The sequence below is a fragment of the Salvelinus sp. IW2-2015 genome, linkage group LG5, assembly GCF_002910315.2.
Source record: "Salvelinus sp. IW2-2015 linkage group LG5, ASM291031v2, whole genome shotgun sequence".
Classification (NCBI taxonomy): domain Eukaryota; kingdom Metazoa; phylum Chordata; class Actinopteri; order Salmoniformes; family Salmonidae; genus Salvelinus; species Salvelinus sp. IW2-2015.
In genome coordinates, this window is record NC_036844.1 from 17,541,006 (window position 1) to 17,558,194 (window position 17,189).

The window sequence follows — 17,189 nt, forward strand, 5'->3', positions numbered from 1 at the left end:
TATTTTAAGACTGTGAAATGTCAGAATAATAGTAGAGAGAATGATATATCACATTCCCAGTGGGTCAGAAGTTAACATAAACTCAATTAGTATTTGGTATCATTGCCTTTAAATTGTTTAACTTGGGTCAAAAGTTTCGGGTAGCCTTCCACAAGCTTCACACAATACGTTTGGGGTCATTGTTCAAGTATGCTTAGGGTCATTGTTCATTTGGAAGACCCAAACAAGCTTTAACTTCCTGACTGATGTCTTAAGATGTTGCTTCAATATATCCACATAATTTTCCTACCTTATGATGCCATCTATTTTGTGAAGTGCACCAGTCCCTCCTGCAGCAAAGCACCCGCACAACATGATGCTGCCACCCCCGTGCTTCACAGTTGGGATGTGTTCTTCGGCTTGCAAGCCTCCCCCTTTTTCCTCCAAACAGTTCTATTTTTGTTTCATCAGACCAGAGGACATTTCTCCAAAAAGTACAATCTTTGTCCCCATGTGCAGTTGCAAACCGTAATGTGGCTTTTTTATGGCGGTTTTGGAGCAGTGGATTCTTCCTTGCTGAGCGGCCTTTCAAGTTATGTCGATATAGAACTCGTTTTACTGTGGATATAGATACTTTTGTACCGGTTTCCTCCAGCATCTTCACAAGGTCCTTTGCATTTGTTCTGGGAGTGATTTGCACTTTTCGCACCAAAGTACGTTCATCTCTAGGAGACAGAACGCGTCTCCTTCCTGAGTGGTATGGCGGCTGCGTGGTCCCATGGTGTTTATACTTGCGTACTATTGTTTGTACAGATGAATGTGGTACCTTCAGGTGTTCGGAAATTTCTCCCAGGGATGAACCAGACTTGTGAAGGTCTACAGTTTTATTTTCTGAGGTCTTGGCTGGTTTATTTTGATTTTCCCATGATGTCAAGCAAAGAGGCAATGAGTTTAAAGGTAGGCCTTGAAAAAACATCCACAGGTACACCTTCAATTGACTCAAATGATGTCAATTAGCTTATCAGAAGCTTCTAAAGCCATGACATAATTTTCTTGAATTTTCCAAGCTGTTTAAAGGCACAGTCAACTTAGTGTATGTAAACTTCTGACCCACTGGAATTGTGATACAGTGAATTATAAGTGAAATAATCTGTCTGTAAACAATTGTTGGAAAAATGACTTGGGTCATGTACAAAGTAGATGTCCTAACCGACTTGCCAAAACTATAGTTTGTTAACAAGAAATTTGTGGAGTGGTTGAAAAACGAGTTTTAATGATTCCAACCTAAGTGTATGTACACTTCCGACTTCAACTGTATATTGTAAGAGCTTTCACTGTCTTTTTATATGTCCCCTTTATTTATCCTACAGTTCTAACTTGGTGTACAGGGAGAATACTGTAAGAATGTCCCATGTTCTGAATTCTGTCGTGGTACATTTCAAAAGTGCTGAACAAATAGTTATATTGACTAAGTCCGTTCTAGCTTGCTCATTAATGTCTTAAATTGAATTTACGGATTGCCTCTTCTCCGCTCATCGTTCCCTTATGCCATAGTTTGTACATCTCAATTCTCAGTAGAATCCACATTTGTTTAAGCAAGTCAGCCACATTTGGTAAAGCAAGTCAGCCTTATCAGCTATGTTTTTTTTAAAGGCAGTAAATGAGTCTGTTTCGCTGCCAGACAAGGCTCCGCTGATAGCCAGGTGTAGCAGTGGTAAGAATTCCCTCCATGTTGCTGAAAAGAAAGCTCTGCTGTTGGGACAGCTTTATATAGGTCCTAACAGTTTTTGGGCACTGTTTGTTACTGTTATAGTGCAATTAATGTATTGTTTAGTGTTGTGGCTTTACTGGCATGCATCTGCAACAGTTCTATTTTTTCCCCCACCACGATTTACATGCTAAAATCGCCACTGCCTTGGTGTAATATTTCCATTGTAGAGGGAACTGTAAAATCTCTTTTACATCCACCACATGGATTTGCACTGAACAAAAATATAAATGCAACATGTAGAGTGTTGGTCCCATGTTTCATGAGCTGAAATAAAAGATTCCAGAAATGTTCCATACGCACAAAAAGCTTATTTCTCTCAAATGTTGTGCACCAATTTGTTTACGTCCCTGTTAGTGAGCATTTCTCCTTTGCCAAGATAATCGATCCACCTGACATGTGTGGCATATGAAGAAGCTGTTTAAACAGCATGATCATTACACAGGTGCACCTTGTGCTGGGGACAATAAAAGACCACTCTAAAATGTGCAGTTTTGCCACACAACACAATGACACAGATGTTTCAAGTTTTGGGGGAGTATGCAATTGGCATGTCGACTGCAGGAACGTCCACCAGAGCTCTTGCCAGATAATTGAATGTTCATTTCTCGACCATAAGCCATCTCCAACGTCGTTTTAGAGAATTTGCCAGTACGTCCAACCGTCCTCACGACCGCAGACCATGTGTATCGCGTCGTGTGGACGGGCGGTTTGATGATGGCGAAAGTTGTGAACAGGGTGCCCCATTGTGGCGGTGGGGTTATGGTATGGGCAGGCATAAGCTACGGACAACGAACACAATTGCATTTTATCGATGGTAATTTGAATGCATGGAAATATGGTGATGAGATCCTGAGGCCCATTGTGATGCCCATTTTTTTTTAAGGTATCTGTGACCAACAGATGCATATCTGTATTCCCAGTCATGTGAAATTCATAGATTAGGGCCTAAGGAAATACTTCAATTGACTGATTTCCTAATATGAACTGTAACTCAGTAAAATCTATGAAATTGTTGTATGCTGCATTTATATTTTTGTTCAACCTGACAGAGCTTGAGAGGATCTGCAGAAAAGAATGGGAGAAACTCCCCAAATACAGGTTTGCTAAGCTTGTAGCGTAATTTTTTTAATATATTTATTTTATTTTTGTCTTTATTTAAATAGGCAAGTCAGTTAAGAACAAATTCTTATTTACAATGACCACGTACCCCAGCAAAACACCCTATCCCAGACGACGCCGGGCCAATTATGCGCCGCCCTATGGGACTCCAATTCATGGCCGGTTGTGATACAGCCTGGAATCAAACCAAGGTCTGTAGTGATGCCTCTAGCACTGAGATGTAGAGACTTATACTGCTGCGCCACTCGGGAGCCCCCGAGACTCGAGGATGTAAGACTCGAGGCTGTAATCGCTACCAAAGGTGCTTCAACAAAGTACTGAGTAAAGGTTCTGAATACTTACGTAAATAAGATATTTCTGTTTATTTTTTTATATATTTTTTCGAACATTTCTAGGAGCCTGTTTTCACTTTGTCATTATGGGGTACTGTGTGTAGATTGATGAGGGGGAAAAAAATATTTGATCCATTTTAGGATAAGGCTGTAATGTAACAATGTGGAAAAAGTCAAGGGGCCTGAATACTTTCTGAATGCAGTGTAAGTATCCTGCAGAAGACATACAAAACACTCAGACACATTAAATAAGGCAAGTAAGTACTGTGTGGTAGGCAAAATATAGACCTTGGAGGGACCCTATGATCGGTGGGACAGACTCCTGTTCCTGCTGAACTGAGACAGTTTTTAAGTAGAACTGTTACATCAATTCAGAAGGCACGGGAGGTCCTGGACATCTGGACATCACACTAAAGAGACATCAAAGTCAAAAACAGCCAGCCATGCACAGGGTAAATGAAGGACAAAGCATCAATGCAATACTCTGTTAAACTGCATGCTACCATGTTGTGTTGCTACCATGTTATTGTCATGTTGTGTTTCTACCATAATGTGTTATCATGTGTTGCTGCTCTGTTGTTGTCTTCGGTCTCTCTTTATGTAGTGTTGTGGTGTCTCTCGTCGTGATGTGTGTTTTGTCCTTATATTTTTTCATTTTTAATCTCAGCCCCCGTCCCCGCAGGAGGACTTTTGGCTTGCATCATTGTAAATAAGATTTTTTCTTAACTAACTTGCCTAGTTAAATAAAGGTTAAATTTTTAAAAAAATACACTGAGTTTCAGAAACATTAGGAACACCTTCCTAATATTGAGTTCCCTCAGAACAGCCTCAATTCGTTGGGGAGTTGACTGGGTGTCGAAAGCGTTTGACAGAGATGCTGGTCAATGTTGACTCCAAGGCTTCCCACAGTTGTGTCAAGTTGTCAGGATGTCCTTTGAGTGATGGACCATTCTTAATACACACAGGAAACTGTTGAGTGTTAAAAATCAAGCTGCGTTGTAGTTATTGACATACTCAAACCAGTACGCCTGGCACCTACTACCATACCCTGTTCAAAGGCACTTAAATCTTTTGTTTTGCACAATCATCCTCTGAATGGCACACATACAATCAATCAATAACATTTATTTACCTGGGCCGCCCCCAGGTGGTGAGGGTAGGTAACAACATCTCCACCCCGCTGATCCTCAACACTGGGGCCCCACAAGGGTGCGTTCTGAGCCCTCTCCTGTACTCCCTGTTTCACCCACGACTGCGTGGCCATGCACGCCTCCAACTCAATCATCAAGTTTGCGGATGACACTACAGTGGTAGGCTTGATTACCAACAACGACGAGACGGCCTACAGGGAGGAGGTGAGGGCCCTCGGAGTGTGGTGTCAGGAAAATAACCTCACACTCAACGTCAACAAAACAAAAGAGATGATTGTGGACTTCAGGAAACAGCAGAGGGAGCACCCCTATCCACATCGACGGGTCAGTAGTGGAGAAGGTGGAAAGTTTTAAGTTCCTCGGTGTACACATCACGGACAAACTGAATTGGTCCACCCACACAGACAGCGTTGTGAAGAAGGCGCAGCAGCGCCTCTTCAACCTCAGGAGGCTGAAGAAATTCGGCTTGTCACCAAAGCACTCACAAACTTCTACAGATGCACAATCGAGAGCATCCTGTCGGGCTGTATCACCGCCTGGTACGGCAACTGCTCCGCCCACAACCGTAAGGCTCTCAAGGGGTAGTGAGGTCTGCAGAACGCATCACCAGGGGCAAACTACCTGCCCTCCAGGACACCTACACCACCCGATGTCACAGGAAGGCCATAAAGATCATCAAGGACAACAACCACCCAAGCCACTGCCTGTTCACCCCGCTATCATCCAGAAGGCGAGGTCAGTACAGGTGCATCAAAGCAGGGACCGAGAGACTGAAAAACAGCTTCTATCTCAAGGCCATCAGACTGTTAAACAGCCCACTAAACATTTAGCGGCCGCTGCCAACATACTGACTCAACTCCAGCCACTTTAAAAATGGGAATTGATGGAAATTATGTAAAAATGTACCACTAGCCACTTTAAGCAATGCCACTTAATACAATGTTTACATACCCTACATTACCCATCTCATATGTATATACTGTACTCTATATCATCTACTGCATCTTGCCATCTTTATGCAATACATGTACCACTAGCCACTTTAAACTATGCACTTTATGTTTACATACCCTACAGTACTCATCTCATACGTATATACCGGTACTCTATCCATCTACTGCATCTGCCATGCCGTTCTGTACCACCACTCATTCATATATCTTTATGTACATATTCTTTATCCCTTTACACTTGTGTGTGTGTGTAAGGTAGTAGTGTGGAATTGTTAGGTTAGATTACTGTTGGTTATTACTGCATTGTCGGAACTAGAAGCACAAGCATTTCGCTACACTCGCATTAACATCTGCTAACCATGTGTATGTGACTAATAAAATTTGATTTGATTTGATTTATAAAACCCTTCTTACATCGGCTGATGTGACAAAGTGCTGTACAGAAACACAGCCTAAAACCCCAAACAGCAAGCAATGCAGGTGTAGAATACACAATCCATGTCTCAATTGACTCAAGGCTAAAAATAATTTAACCTGTCTCCTCCCCTTCATCTACATTTATTGAAATATATTTAACAGGTGACATCAATAAGAGATCATTGCTTTCACCTGGATTCACCTGGTCAGTCTATGTCATGGAAAGAGCGTTTATTTTTATTTTTACAATGACAGTTTGTAATATTCCTCCCATTCAGAATAAACCTGTTTTTACTCCACGTCAGTTATCATATTTAGCACAATCCTACTGTCACGTAGAGTAGGCCAGAAGGCTAAACTGGAAAACCTAACCTCTATCAAAATAAAAAGATGGCGGAGCCGCAAAAGTTCTTCTGTGCAAAGGTGTTTATTTACAAAGTGATTCCGGAACAAGAACAACAGTACTGCCATCAAACGTCTACGTTATGGGACAGCTTAAAACAATGCTGCCCCATCCACAGCTCGATCCAAAATGCCTCTCAAAGAACTGAAAGAGAGGCTCCTTTTGTAGGACTAGCCCCTCCCCTCAGAATAATTAACACTAATTAATTAAGTAATTAACTATACAAACCTACATTTTCCATGAACTAAACCTACTAAAAGATATACATTGCAACACGTTTTTTAAACAATACCACAACATAACATTTACAACATTACATCACTACTGACTACTGATGAGCCATTTGGGACAGGCACTATAAAGTCAGCCCAATTCCCTCAGCTCAGGTCCTTTTCCAGCATACCCGGAAACTACAGAGAGAGAGGAACAGAACAAACAAACAAAGCGCTCATCCACAACATTGATAAGTATAATAAATATTGCATATCTTAAATATGAACACTGACAAGTGTGAAATGTATGTACTAAGACAGAAGTTAATTTGTGTGTCGACCCACATTGTTAACTTATCTTATAACGGAGCAGGGAGGAGTGATGAATGTGTGCGTGCGTTAAAGTACCAAATGCTGCCCGCGGCCAGTGACGGACTTCTACGTCACACCTACAAAGAAGACACGCTATTTTGTTCTCCAGCATTCTGACTTTCTATGTGATTCGTCAGTCAGATAGGTTAGGCCAGCTCCGTTATTTTACCCAGTCTCTGTTCAGGTGAAGAACTTGGCCAGCTTGAACAATTTGAAAACACTTGTTGTTCACTAGTCAAATAAGCTCTGCACACAAACACACAGCTCGGATGTTTCTTGCGTCAGATGAGTCTCCTCCAGCTACTGTCACAGACGCCAAGGCCATGGCAGTGTGGGATCCCTGGCAATGTGATTTTCACAAACTAGTCACAAATCAGCATGCCAGAGACACACACAGCCACAACAAAGGAGAACTCCACACTGCTTTAGTATCAGAAAACCCTGCGACCCTCTTTTGCTTCTGTCCTCCCTCTCCTTCTCCATCTCCTTCCTCTCTCACGTCCCTTTCCCCCTCCCTCCACTCTCCCATGGTCTGTTTAACGTTGGGTATTCCCTCATTAACTGCTAGCCTATATCAGGAACTCTCAAGAGCTCTGTGGAAGTTTTGGAAGAAATAAAAAGATTACATAGCTGTTGTTAATGATTAGCCTGTGATTTGATGTCAAAGATCCCCATAATCTCACAGCAGGTGTGAGGGAAATCAGCTGCAAGTTATAAAAGTGTTGAATAGTCAAAGAAAAAGCTCAGAACACAGTCCCACACATACCAGTCCAGGTACACTGTTGTTCAAAACATCCCCACGTACCAGCAATATCTCAAGTGTCGTATCCAGCCAAACACCTTGTGCCTGTCTCGATCTCTCTGGCATTCCCATGTGAGCAGAGAGGCTGTGTGACCTGTCAGAGCAGCCCCAGGCAGAGACCTTGGCTCTCCCCTTGTATTTTTATTGGTCCTGGCGGAGGACTGTGCATGTGAGCGCCACCTCCAGAATTTAATGAGAAGCACAAACCCCTCGTGGGAACACGTTCCCAGCAGCAGGTCATAGGGCTGCTTGTTAGAGACGGGAAGAGGAAGGTAAGAGTAATAAAAGCAGGGTTGACCGTGAGAAGGGAATAAATAGACTTATGTTTCCTTAGACTATCTACTGTATGCTGACACTGATGACATGGGTGATAGAATAGTACACTCTCAAGCGCAAATACCAGTAAAGTCAAAAGGTCACACTTGAGCACATGCACACACACACACACTTTCATAGAATGGGTCTTCTGGTGAGAACAGTACATACGGCATGTGGGGACTTGACCCTGTGGGATAGGTCTGATAGACCATGACATAAGTGAGTCTGTTCTGTCAGGGCCTCAAACTGATTAGGGATACATTTCAAACACTGCTTTTGTGCTAGTGTCTGGGTAATTATATGCGGGAAACACAGTCGTGTCTCCGTAAGGGAGGTCATAGTCATGTCAACACTTTACTCACAAGACCAGTTGCAAGTCGCTCACTGTCTGCATAATGCTTACATGTTACATTTGGATATTGAACTGTCTCGTCTTTCGGATGGGACGTTAAACGGGTGTCCTGACTCTGTGGTCACTAAAAATCCCACGGGAACTTATCGAAAGAGTAGTGGTGTTAACCCTGGTGTCCTGCCTAAATTCCCAATCTAGCCCTCGTACCATCATGACCACCTCATCATCCCCAGCTTCCAATTGGCTCATTCATCCCCCTTCCCCTTCATGTAACTATTGCCCAGGTCGTTGCTGTAAATGAGAATGTGTTCTCAGTCAATTTACCTGGTAAAATAAAATAAATAAAAAGCTCTCACTTGTATAATACATCTGAAAATGATTAGTATTTAGAGTTGGATAAATGTAATTATTGTTGTTCCTCTATGAACAACAACAATCACTGGTGCCAACAGTGAATAAATAAACTCGTCAGCCAATCTGTGATGATTTATGTTCTGTGACAGCACACTCCACAGCTGCCTAGCAAACCGGTCACTCATCCCAGCTGCTCATGGCACGTAAATAATATGGCTCATAAATTCACAGCTCTCACTCCCTCAATCTAATTGAGCAATCACTGAACTATAGGGGGATTGTACAAGCTTTACGGTAACTTGTTGGGACTCCTGTTCAGAACTGCAATCCTCTGCTAGCTGTGCTATCGGTGCGTGAGAGTTGGAGCTTGTTTAATGGGAATCACACTACAATAACGCCTAGATTCTCCCATGCCTGAGATCTTTCCTTACATGTTCAGCTCCGGGAGACGTCGCCCTGCTCGACATGCCTGTCGTGATCTCGGCATGTGATCCTTTGTTTCATGCCCGTTTTTCCTCCTCCAGCTTCTCAGAGCCCCTTTCCCGTAGATTGACGTTTATTGTCATGAATCTTGCACTGGAGGCAGAACTGAGTGATGTTCGCTAGATGGGACAGCTGCAAAGTCAAATTGGCTATAGGCTTATTGTAAAAATGTATGAAAACAAAAATGAACTTTTTGGTCTTAATTTAAGGTTAGGCATTAAGGTTGTGTGGTTAAGGTTAGGTTTCAAATCCGATTTTAATACTTTGTAGCTGTGCCAGCTAGTGACCACTGTAGAGCTGCCTCCAGGGCAAGATTGATGACAATAAATGCCGACCTGCCCCCTTCCCTGCCCCTCACGTCTCCCTTCCCAACTAGAGGGTCCGGTCAGGGCAGCCCCGGGGGCGGGAGTCAGTGACTGCCAATGAATGGGGGGAGATTGAGTGACCAAGGCAACTTGAGGGTGAGTGTGATCAGAGAGATTACAGTAATACCACCCCTCTTTCTCTCTCTCACAGGTTCCTCATCTATCCATCCAACTATACATAATCAAGTAGTACCACTTCTCTCCTTCCAAATCTACATGGTTTTGTTCCCCCTATTCACTTCCTGCGTGTCTGACTCACTGAATTAATCTATTTCCTGTGTTTTTCACTGACTGCATGGAATCTGACATTCCCTACCCCCAACTAAAGAGAGTCAGGATGGAGAAGTTTTTAACAGCACCAAAAGACGTCACTGAAGTCAATGATGATTTACTCTAAAAGTTAATAATAAGGGTCAAGTTCTTACGTTTTTTTTTTTTTTRTTCCCTAATACCTTTTCTGATCTGTCTTTTTCTGAAATATAATCAAACTAGTCACGTTCAGAATCACATCCATAATACTTGCACATAGAGAGAGAGAGTAAACCTTATTGTAATCAAATGCTCAAATGTCTCCAGAGGTGCAGCCAAGTCAATCCAGTTCACGGTTTAACTCCAGGCAGGCATCATTGCCTAATGATCAGATCTTGTTTCACTCCCCAAATACAATATATTTTAGTAGGTTTGTCCCATCTGATCTTTTTCCCAGTATAAGTTTGTCTCGTCTAATAGTCCACTATGGTCCGCTCAGAGTCCGATCCTATTCTTTAGTGTAGCATGTAGCGTGACCTGATTTGGTCTCTCCATGTGGAGGGTGGTCCTAATATTATTCTCTCACACGGGTCTACCCTGTATAAACCTCACACGGGTCTACCCTGTATAAACCTCACACGGGTCTACCCTGTATAAACCTATCTCAAGAGAGCAGTGGTGTGAGGACATATTAAGGAGCTCTTAAGTCTGGCACATGTTAGCACACATGTAATACGAGCATGTTAAACATCGGAGAACTTTCTCCCAGCAGCTCCATTCGCACACTCTGATCCCTGCCTTCTGACTCCTGGGACCCTAGAGGTCCTCCAATAAACACATAATTACATTAACTTATCAAAACCATTGGTGTCGTTCTTGATCTATGTCGCCACATGCGGCAGCGGACAAAAGACATTGTTATATTCTGGAAAATGTATAGGTATAACAACAAGAATTCTAGACTCACGTAGATTTGCCTATTAGCACGTTGTCTTCTGGTGATAGAATGATTCCCTTGTAAATGAAAGTTCTGGATTGCATGTACACAATTTTCCTCTTTGGAGCTGAATGCGACAGGAGGAAGGGGTGGGCAGAGACTGAAGCCTTTCACTCCTCTATAAATCAGGCTTTATGAGTTGATATTGTGCCATTTGTTGTTACTCCACAACAATTCAAAGAGAGGTTTGCTCGTACGGCAGAGTCGATTTCCTCGCTTATAAACCCAGGGTCGTTACAATATTAATGTGTCATAAAAGGAGTCTGGCCTGGCAAAGCGGTTTTATCCGCTGACTGAATGGGGAGCTGATTATTGTGAGTTTTTTTACTACACCGGTCTCGGGAAGAAATTATGAGTTGACATTTTGATTATATTTTTGTGTTAGTAGCTAGGATATAAAAAATTCCGCATAAAGAAAATATGAACTTTTTCACACCAGTGGTGTTTCCATCAAACGGACTTGTTGTGGATAAAAATCAGTGTGTAGAGACGTAGTGCACACAAAATGTATTTTCAATGTGTTTCTATAGTTATGTCACAAACATTTTTTTGCGTTAAATAGTGAATGTGCCTACTCAGGTGTTTGAACGTGCGTTCTAGCCAACAGCTCGCAGAAACTAGGTTGTGAGGGTAGACTAAACTACATGATGCGATTATTGTGAATAAAAGTGAGAATATTGGTGTTTTTCAAACGGCAGTCAAGCATCGATCATCATAACGCTAGAATCAGACCTTCGATATTTACTGGAAAGCAGCATCAAGATCACGTGCACTTTCACCACCCTGTAAAGTTTATTTATTTATTTAATCTGTAGCCTAATAAACTTCATGCTTTCGCTCTTTTGTCCATAATATGAATATCATTATGCATGTAGCCTACCTGCATCTACTGTATCTGCGAGCTGTTGGCTAGAGTGCACGTGCAAAGACGCGAGTGGGCACATTCGCTATAACCCAACATGTTTTGTCACAAAACGATCAGTAGATTTGAAAATGCGATGGAAACCAATTTCATTGTATTTTTTATTCGGTACATGGGAATTTACCCGCAAAATTATTTTTCCTGTGCATTACGTCTTCACGGGAAAAAAATTATCCGCAAAAAGTAAATGTGATGCAAACATCTCTGGTGGGAAAATTGTGCATATTGTTTGTATGCAGATTTGAAAGGAAACCTAGCCATTGACACGCTTGTTAGATTACACAGGCTTTGCCAGAAGTCCACACCACACACACGAATAATGGTAACACCTTCAGCATTCTGTATATGTCTGCACCACCACAGACGGCCATGCAGATATAACCCTTGCTTCACTTCATCAATAAAACTAAGGCCAAGAAAGAATTAGTAATTCCTCAAATGTTTCCCAAATTGCACCTAAGGTTTTGATTATTAGAGTCTGTAAATGTCAGATTCAAATTGAATAAGTAGCCACATTTTTTTAGGTAAATTCAAAGCAGATTTATTTAACAGTTTGTCACTCCTCTGAAGGGAGGGACTGTATGACTTATCTTTAGTAGTGGCAATGGTTATTAATGGAACTGATCTTTCCAGTGAATTATAAACTATTTGAGTCAATGGGGCTGTTTGGCTGCAAGGCTGGTGTCAGTCTGGGAACACCCACTGTCTCTTTCCAGCCCCTCCCTCTCCTCATCTCTCTATCCAACATCAGTCTGAGCTCCACACCTACTCAGGACAGACCTGCAGTACACCCAGAATTCTGTGAGGTCTCATCAGACCTGGATTTTCCTCATTGCCATCTGATCGAGATCCAACAGGTTCTGGGTATAAAGGCTCATCACATCAGCTTACTGGATCCACAACCACATCTATCTACAATAAGATACTTTCTCATTCTAGACTGAGTTGAAGGGGATCTCTCCATACCAGGCCATGAGGGTGAGCCGGGTGTTACAGCTGTCCATCTGCCTGGTGGGCCTCAGCCTGGCATGGCGCTCTCCACCACCAGGCAAACCCTCCATAGAGGGGGGTGGCCAGGTTCCTGTGGGCCAGATACAGGTGCTCTCTGTGGGGCTGCTCCAACTGCTCCAGGGGGTGCAGGAAAGTGCCTGGAGGATGGAGAGGCAGGGCGACCAAGTGTCAGAGGAGCTGATGGGAGACACCCAGGCTGTGGAGAGGCTACGAGAGCAAGGTGTGCAGGTAGGAAGGACCCACAGGCAGGTGACGAAGAACCTCCAGATGATGACAGCACAGAGCGACAGGCTGGAGAATGCAGCCCAGGATGTGCAGCTGGGACTGGAGACTTTATTGGCCGAGCAAGGTGCCTTGGAGCTCAGGATGTGCCGTGTCCTGGAGAGGGTGCAGAGCATAACCAAGCCAGTTCTAAGGATGGAAAAACAGCCTAATATGAACCTGATGAAGGTGAGCTATTACACATTTCTAACTATATAACCTGCTCCTTCTCTCCTCCCTAGTCACCTGTTTTTTTCAGCTAATGAGTCTAAAAGAAGAAAATTTGAATATTATGCCTTTCAATTGATAATCACCTCCAGGTGTTTCATGCCTGTATTTCCGGTGTTCTGTATTTGGTTCGAACTTACATCTGTCTATCAATACGTGTGTGCTTTAGGTGATAGTGGACACTCAGTCCAGACGTCTGTCTGACCTAGCCTTGGAAGTTATGACCCGGGACAGATTGATTGATAAGCATCTGCAGCACATTGTTAACCTGGAGGAACAGGTATAGTGCAATGGCGCCAAGGTTGTACACCGACAAAATACAAATTGAGACATAACTAGATAGAAACCCTTGTTCTCATAAAACTAATGTTCATGACCAAAGAGCATATAAAGACCAGCACAAACTGTACATAAAACATCCTGTCTTACAGTCAGAGACAGCAATGGGTATGGAAAGTATAGGCTACACGTTTGATTACGTCTTTAGAGAACAACTATTTGGGGTGATATCAATTCCTTTCCCCTGCTCTGTGTGCTACTGATGTAGTGTGTTTTTCTCTGTGAAGCACCATATGTTTTAGGAGTGTAAAGGAATGGAACATTGCTGTTCCTTCTCGGTGTTTGTGTGTGTTCCAGGCGTCTCGTATCAGAGGGGAGAGGCCTCCCACCAGCGCTGAGGGCAGATTCTGATGATGGCTCTGGCCCTTGTCTGGGCAACAACCACAGCTGCATCAATATAAACACTCCATTCAAAACTATAAGAATACAACATAGTTATAGTGGAAATCTGAGAAAGAAAGACACATAGCATTATTCATACAATATTCAAGCTTAATTTCTTCATCCAGATACTATGAGATGATCTGATTGGGATTTTAAAAGGTAGACATCCTTGTTGGGTAATCTCCAAAGTGGTGTGGCTCTGTGTTAATGTTTGAGGTTGATATTTGGAAGCTTTGTATTGCAATCCCTTGTCAGCTGGTGCCTCTAGGGCAATTCAGGCAGATGTTAGAGGGCCCTTTTACTGAAGCATGTGTTTGTTTCATACAATTGTGTTTTGCTTTTGTTGTTTTCTTTTCTTTTCATGCATTGTGTAATTGATGTGTATAGATATCCATAGTGTAAGGGTTGTTTATTGATGTGTTCATGCAGGGCTCATCTACAAAAGAGACCTTGGTCTCAGCATGACTCAATGCTTAAAACTGCAATATGTAACTTTTTGGGAAACCCCACCAAAGCAAGTCTAAGAAGCGGTAGATCTGTTCTATGTGCACTATTTCTATGCTACCCGTGCTTAAGTTTTGTTTTTGCATCTTTTACTTTTGCTTTTGTACACCAGCTTCAAACAGCTGAAAATACAATATTTTGGGTTATGGACAATATATTTTACAGTGGTTTAGCTGGAACAATGATTCTCTACACTATATTGCTTGTATTGCTACATAAACTGAAATTAGGCAAACTATTAGAATATTAGCAACCAGTACATTCTGCATAGTGCATCTTTAAATAAATGCAACCACAATCAAATAAACAGATTCAAGGTAATGGACTGGATCAGACTGCCTGGAAAAAATTATTCTTGCCAACTTTGGCTGATTGGCTAATTCTCCTTGAATGTAAAAAAAAAATAAAAAAAAAATAAAAAAGGCTCTGTGGCTGTATTCTAGAGGTACAGGAGTCCTCCTACCGCCCAAATCAGGAGATTCTCATCTTCTCAGCTGTCCGACAACCAAATGTGGCAAAGGTTGTGTGTGAAAGCTTTGAGGACTGAGGTCCTATCTGATGGCCTCAAGTCTGTGAGATCTAAATGCAGGAATGCTGTCTGACTGGTGTTCCCAAACAAACCCAGCCAGAGCAACAAACTCTGACCCAACATGACAAAGAGAATATACAGTAATGTTCCTGTAAATCTATTTAATATGTGCCTACAGTTCTTAATTTTACATGGACATTTTAGCCATTTAGCAGACGCTCTTATCCAGAGCGACCTATAGGAGCAATTAGGGTTAGGTACTTTGTTCAATGTCACATCGACTGATTTGTTTCACCTAGTTGGTTCGGGTATTCGAACCATCGACTTTTCTGCCCAACACTCTTACCCGCTAGCTACCAGACTCCCCACTGATATACTCCAACAGGTCTTTACTCTTTAATTAATTTACATTTCATTTCAGCCAACCTATGTTACCAGACATGCCTATTGAAGATGGAAGATCAAAGCATATTGAGTGTGCAATTTCATTGTCACACACAATATGTTCAGTTTCAGGTATGATCTTTGTCGTGTTGTGTAGAGTATGATGATGAGCTTCAGAGTTTAGTAGCTCTAGGCTATCATGATTCTGAACTACACTCAACAAAATATAAATGCAACATGTAAAGTGTATGTTTCAACATGCAACATGTTGAAATAAAAGATCCCTGAATTTTTCCGTATGCACAAATAGCTTATTTCTCTCAAATGTTGTGCACAAAGTTGTTTACATCCCTGTTAGTGAGCATTTTTCCTTTACCAAGATAATCAATTAACCTGACAAGTGTGGCATATCAAGAAGCTGATTAAACAGCATGATCATTACACAGGTACACCTTGTGCTGGAGACAAAAGTCCACTCTAAAATATGCAGTCTTGTCACACAACACAATGCCACAGATGTCTCAAGTTTTGAGTGAGTGTACAATTGGCATGCTGACTGCAGGAATGTCCACCAGAGCTGTTGCCAGATCATTTTATGTGCATTTCTCTACCATAAGCTGCCTCCAACATCGTTATAGAGAATTTGGCAGTACGTCCAACTGGCCTCACAACCGCAGGCCATGTGTAACCACTCCACATCCGTCTTCTTCACCTACGGGATCGTCTGAGACCAGCCACCAGGACAGCTGCTGAAACTGTCACACCAGATACTGATTGGTTTTCTGATCTACATCCCTACTTTTTTTCAAAGGTATCTGTGACCAACAGATGCATATCTGTATTCCCAGTCATGTGACATCCTTATATGAACTCTGTCACTCTGAACTCTGTCAAATCTGGGGTACCCCTACGAGCTTTGGGGCCCCACCAGAGTTTGTCCCCCAAAGATAGCGTCATAAACCACAATTATGATTTTTTTTATTACAGGAAATTAACCATAAAACTGAAAAAATACTCAGCCTCGTGGCAAAATGTGTAGAATAGCAGGAAATTAGCTCTAAAACAGCAACATTTTCTCAGCCTCATGACAACGTGTGTAAAATGCCATGGATTATCTATAAAATTGCTAATTTTTCTCTGCCACATGGCAAAAAAACACAATGCAGTGGCTCCCACGAAACTGCGCTAAACCACTGCATTTACTCAAACGTGACACCTTATAATAGGTTTATGGGTTTGCAGACTATTTGACTTCAATTCAATAGGAGTACTGGAATGCATTCAACTATAGATACGGTTTGTCAATGTATCTTATCATTTAAGTAGCCAGCCCATAGTAGCCCACAACAGCTTTGTGCGAATATGCGGACACTATACCTCAGGGTTTTACACAAAGGTGCGTGACATGGCGGAGGATGGCTCGAAGTACGGAGGATGCTTGCGCGTCACTGACATCATTACCAAAAGCCTTTAGAGGAGTCAGAAGCGATGAAACCTGATTGGAAAAGTTACTCTTCTTTGTTTTTTTTCTTCATTTTACAACGACGATACTATTTAAGGTAAGGACGCACATATATTTGACATAGGAAAAATAATATGTTGTCTTGTTGTCACCAATTGTTTGCAAACTTGACACCGCCTGAATATGTCGGTCATTGTTGATGCCACCTGTCGAGGTTTTGGTTACCACTTTTTTGTTTCATAACATAATTAACTGTTCTGTTATTGACATAGTCTAAGTTCTCACTGCAAATCACATTTTTACTGTTCTTAACATATTCAATTCAAGCAATTTGGTACGATTGCATTTGACCATTACAATGAAGGCTATTGATGATGATACGAAGTTGATTTGCTTAACCACAGGAGGAAATACTGGCATCCAACTAATATAAGGATTACATCAAATTAAATCACAATTTTAAATAAAGTTTGATTAGATTTAGTAATATTCTTTAATTAACATATTTTTGGTTGAGATGGAGAGGTGAATCCAAC

General features: G+C 42.0%; 1 protein-coding gene across 2 annotated transcripts; it reads left to right on the plus strand.

Annotated features, from left to right (window-relative positions):
- Positions 1–6,527: 6,527 nt before the first annotated feature.
- Positions 6,528–15,441, plus strand: LOC111963990 (angiopoietin-related protein 3-like). Of its 2 annotated transcripts, XM_023987617.3 has the most exons (4): positions 6,528–6,592; positions 12,491–13,012; positions 13,221–13,331; positions 13,688–15,441. In XM_023987617.3, exons 2-4 carry the CDS (start codon positions 12,524–12,526, stop codon positions 13,739–13,741), a joined length of 654 nt encoding a protein of 217 aa, XP_023843385.1. In that variant the 5' UTR covers positions 6,528–6,592; positions 12,491–12,523; the 3' UTR covers positions 13,742–15,441. The 2 variants fall into 2 exon arrangements, with proteins under 2 accessions (XP_023843385.1, XP_023843386.1); XM_023987618.3 differs by lacking the exon at positions 13,221–13,331.
- Positions 15,442–17,189: the final 1,748 nt, after the last annotated feature.

Bases quoted from the DNA above. Each gene is read 5' to 3' on its own strand.
- LOC111963990 (XM_023987617.3), top strand. From the start codon at position 12,524: ATGAGGGTGAGCCGGGTGTTACAGCTGTCCATCTGCCTGGTGGGCCTC. The intron at 13,013-13,220 runs GTGAGCTATTAC...TGTGTGCTTTAG, and splicing joins CTAATATGAACCTGATGAAG to GTGATAGTGGACACTCAGTC. The intron at 13,332-13,687 runs GTATAGTGCAAT...TGTGTGTTCCAG, and splicing joins TTGTTAACCTGGAGGAACAG to GCGTCTCGTATCAGAGGGGA.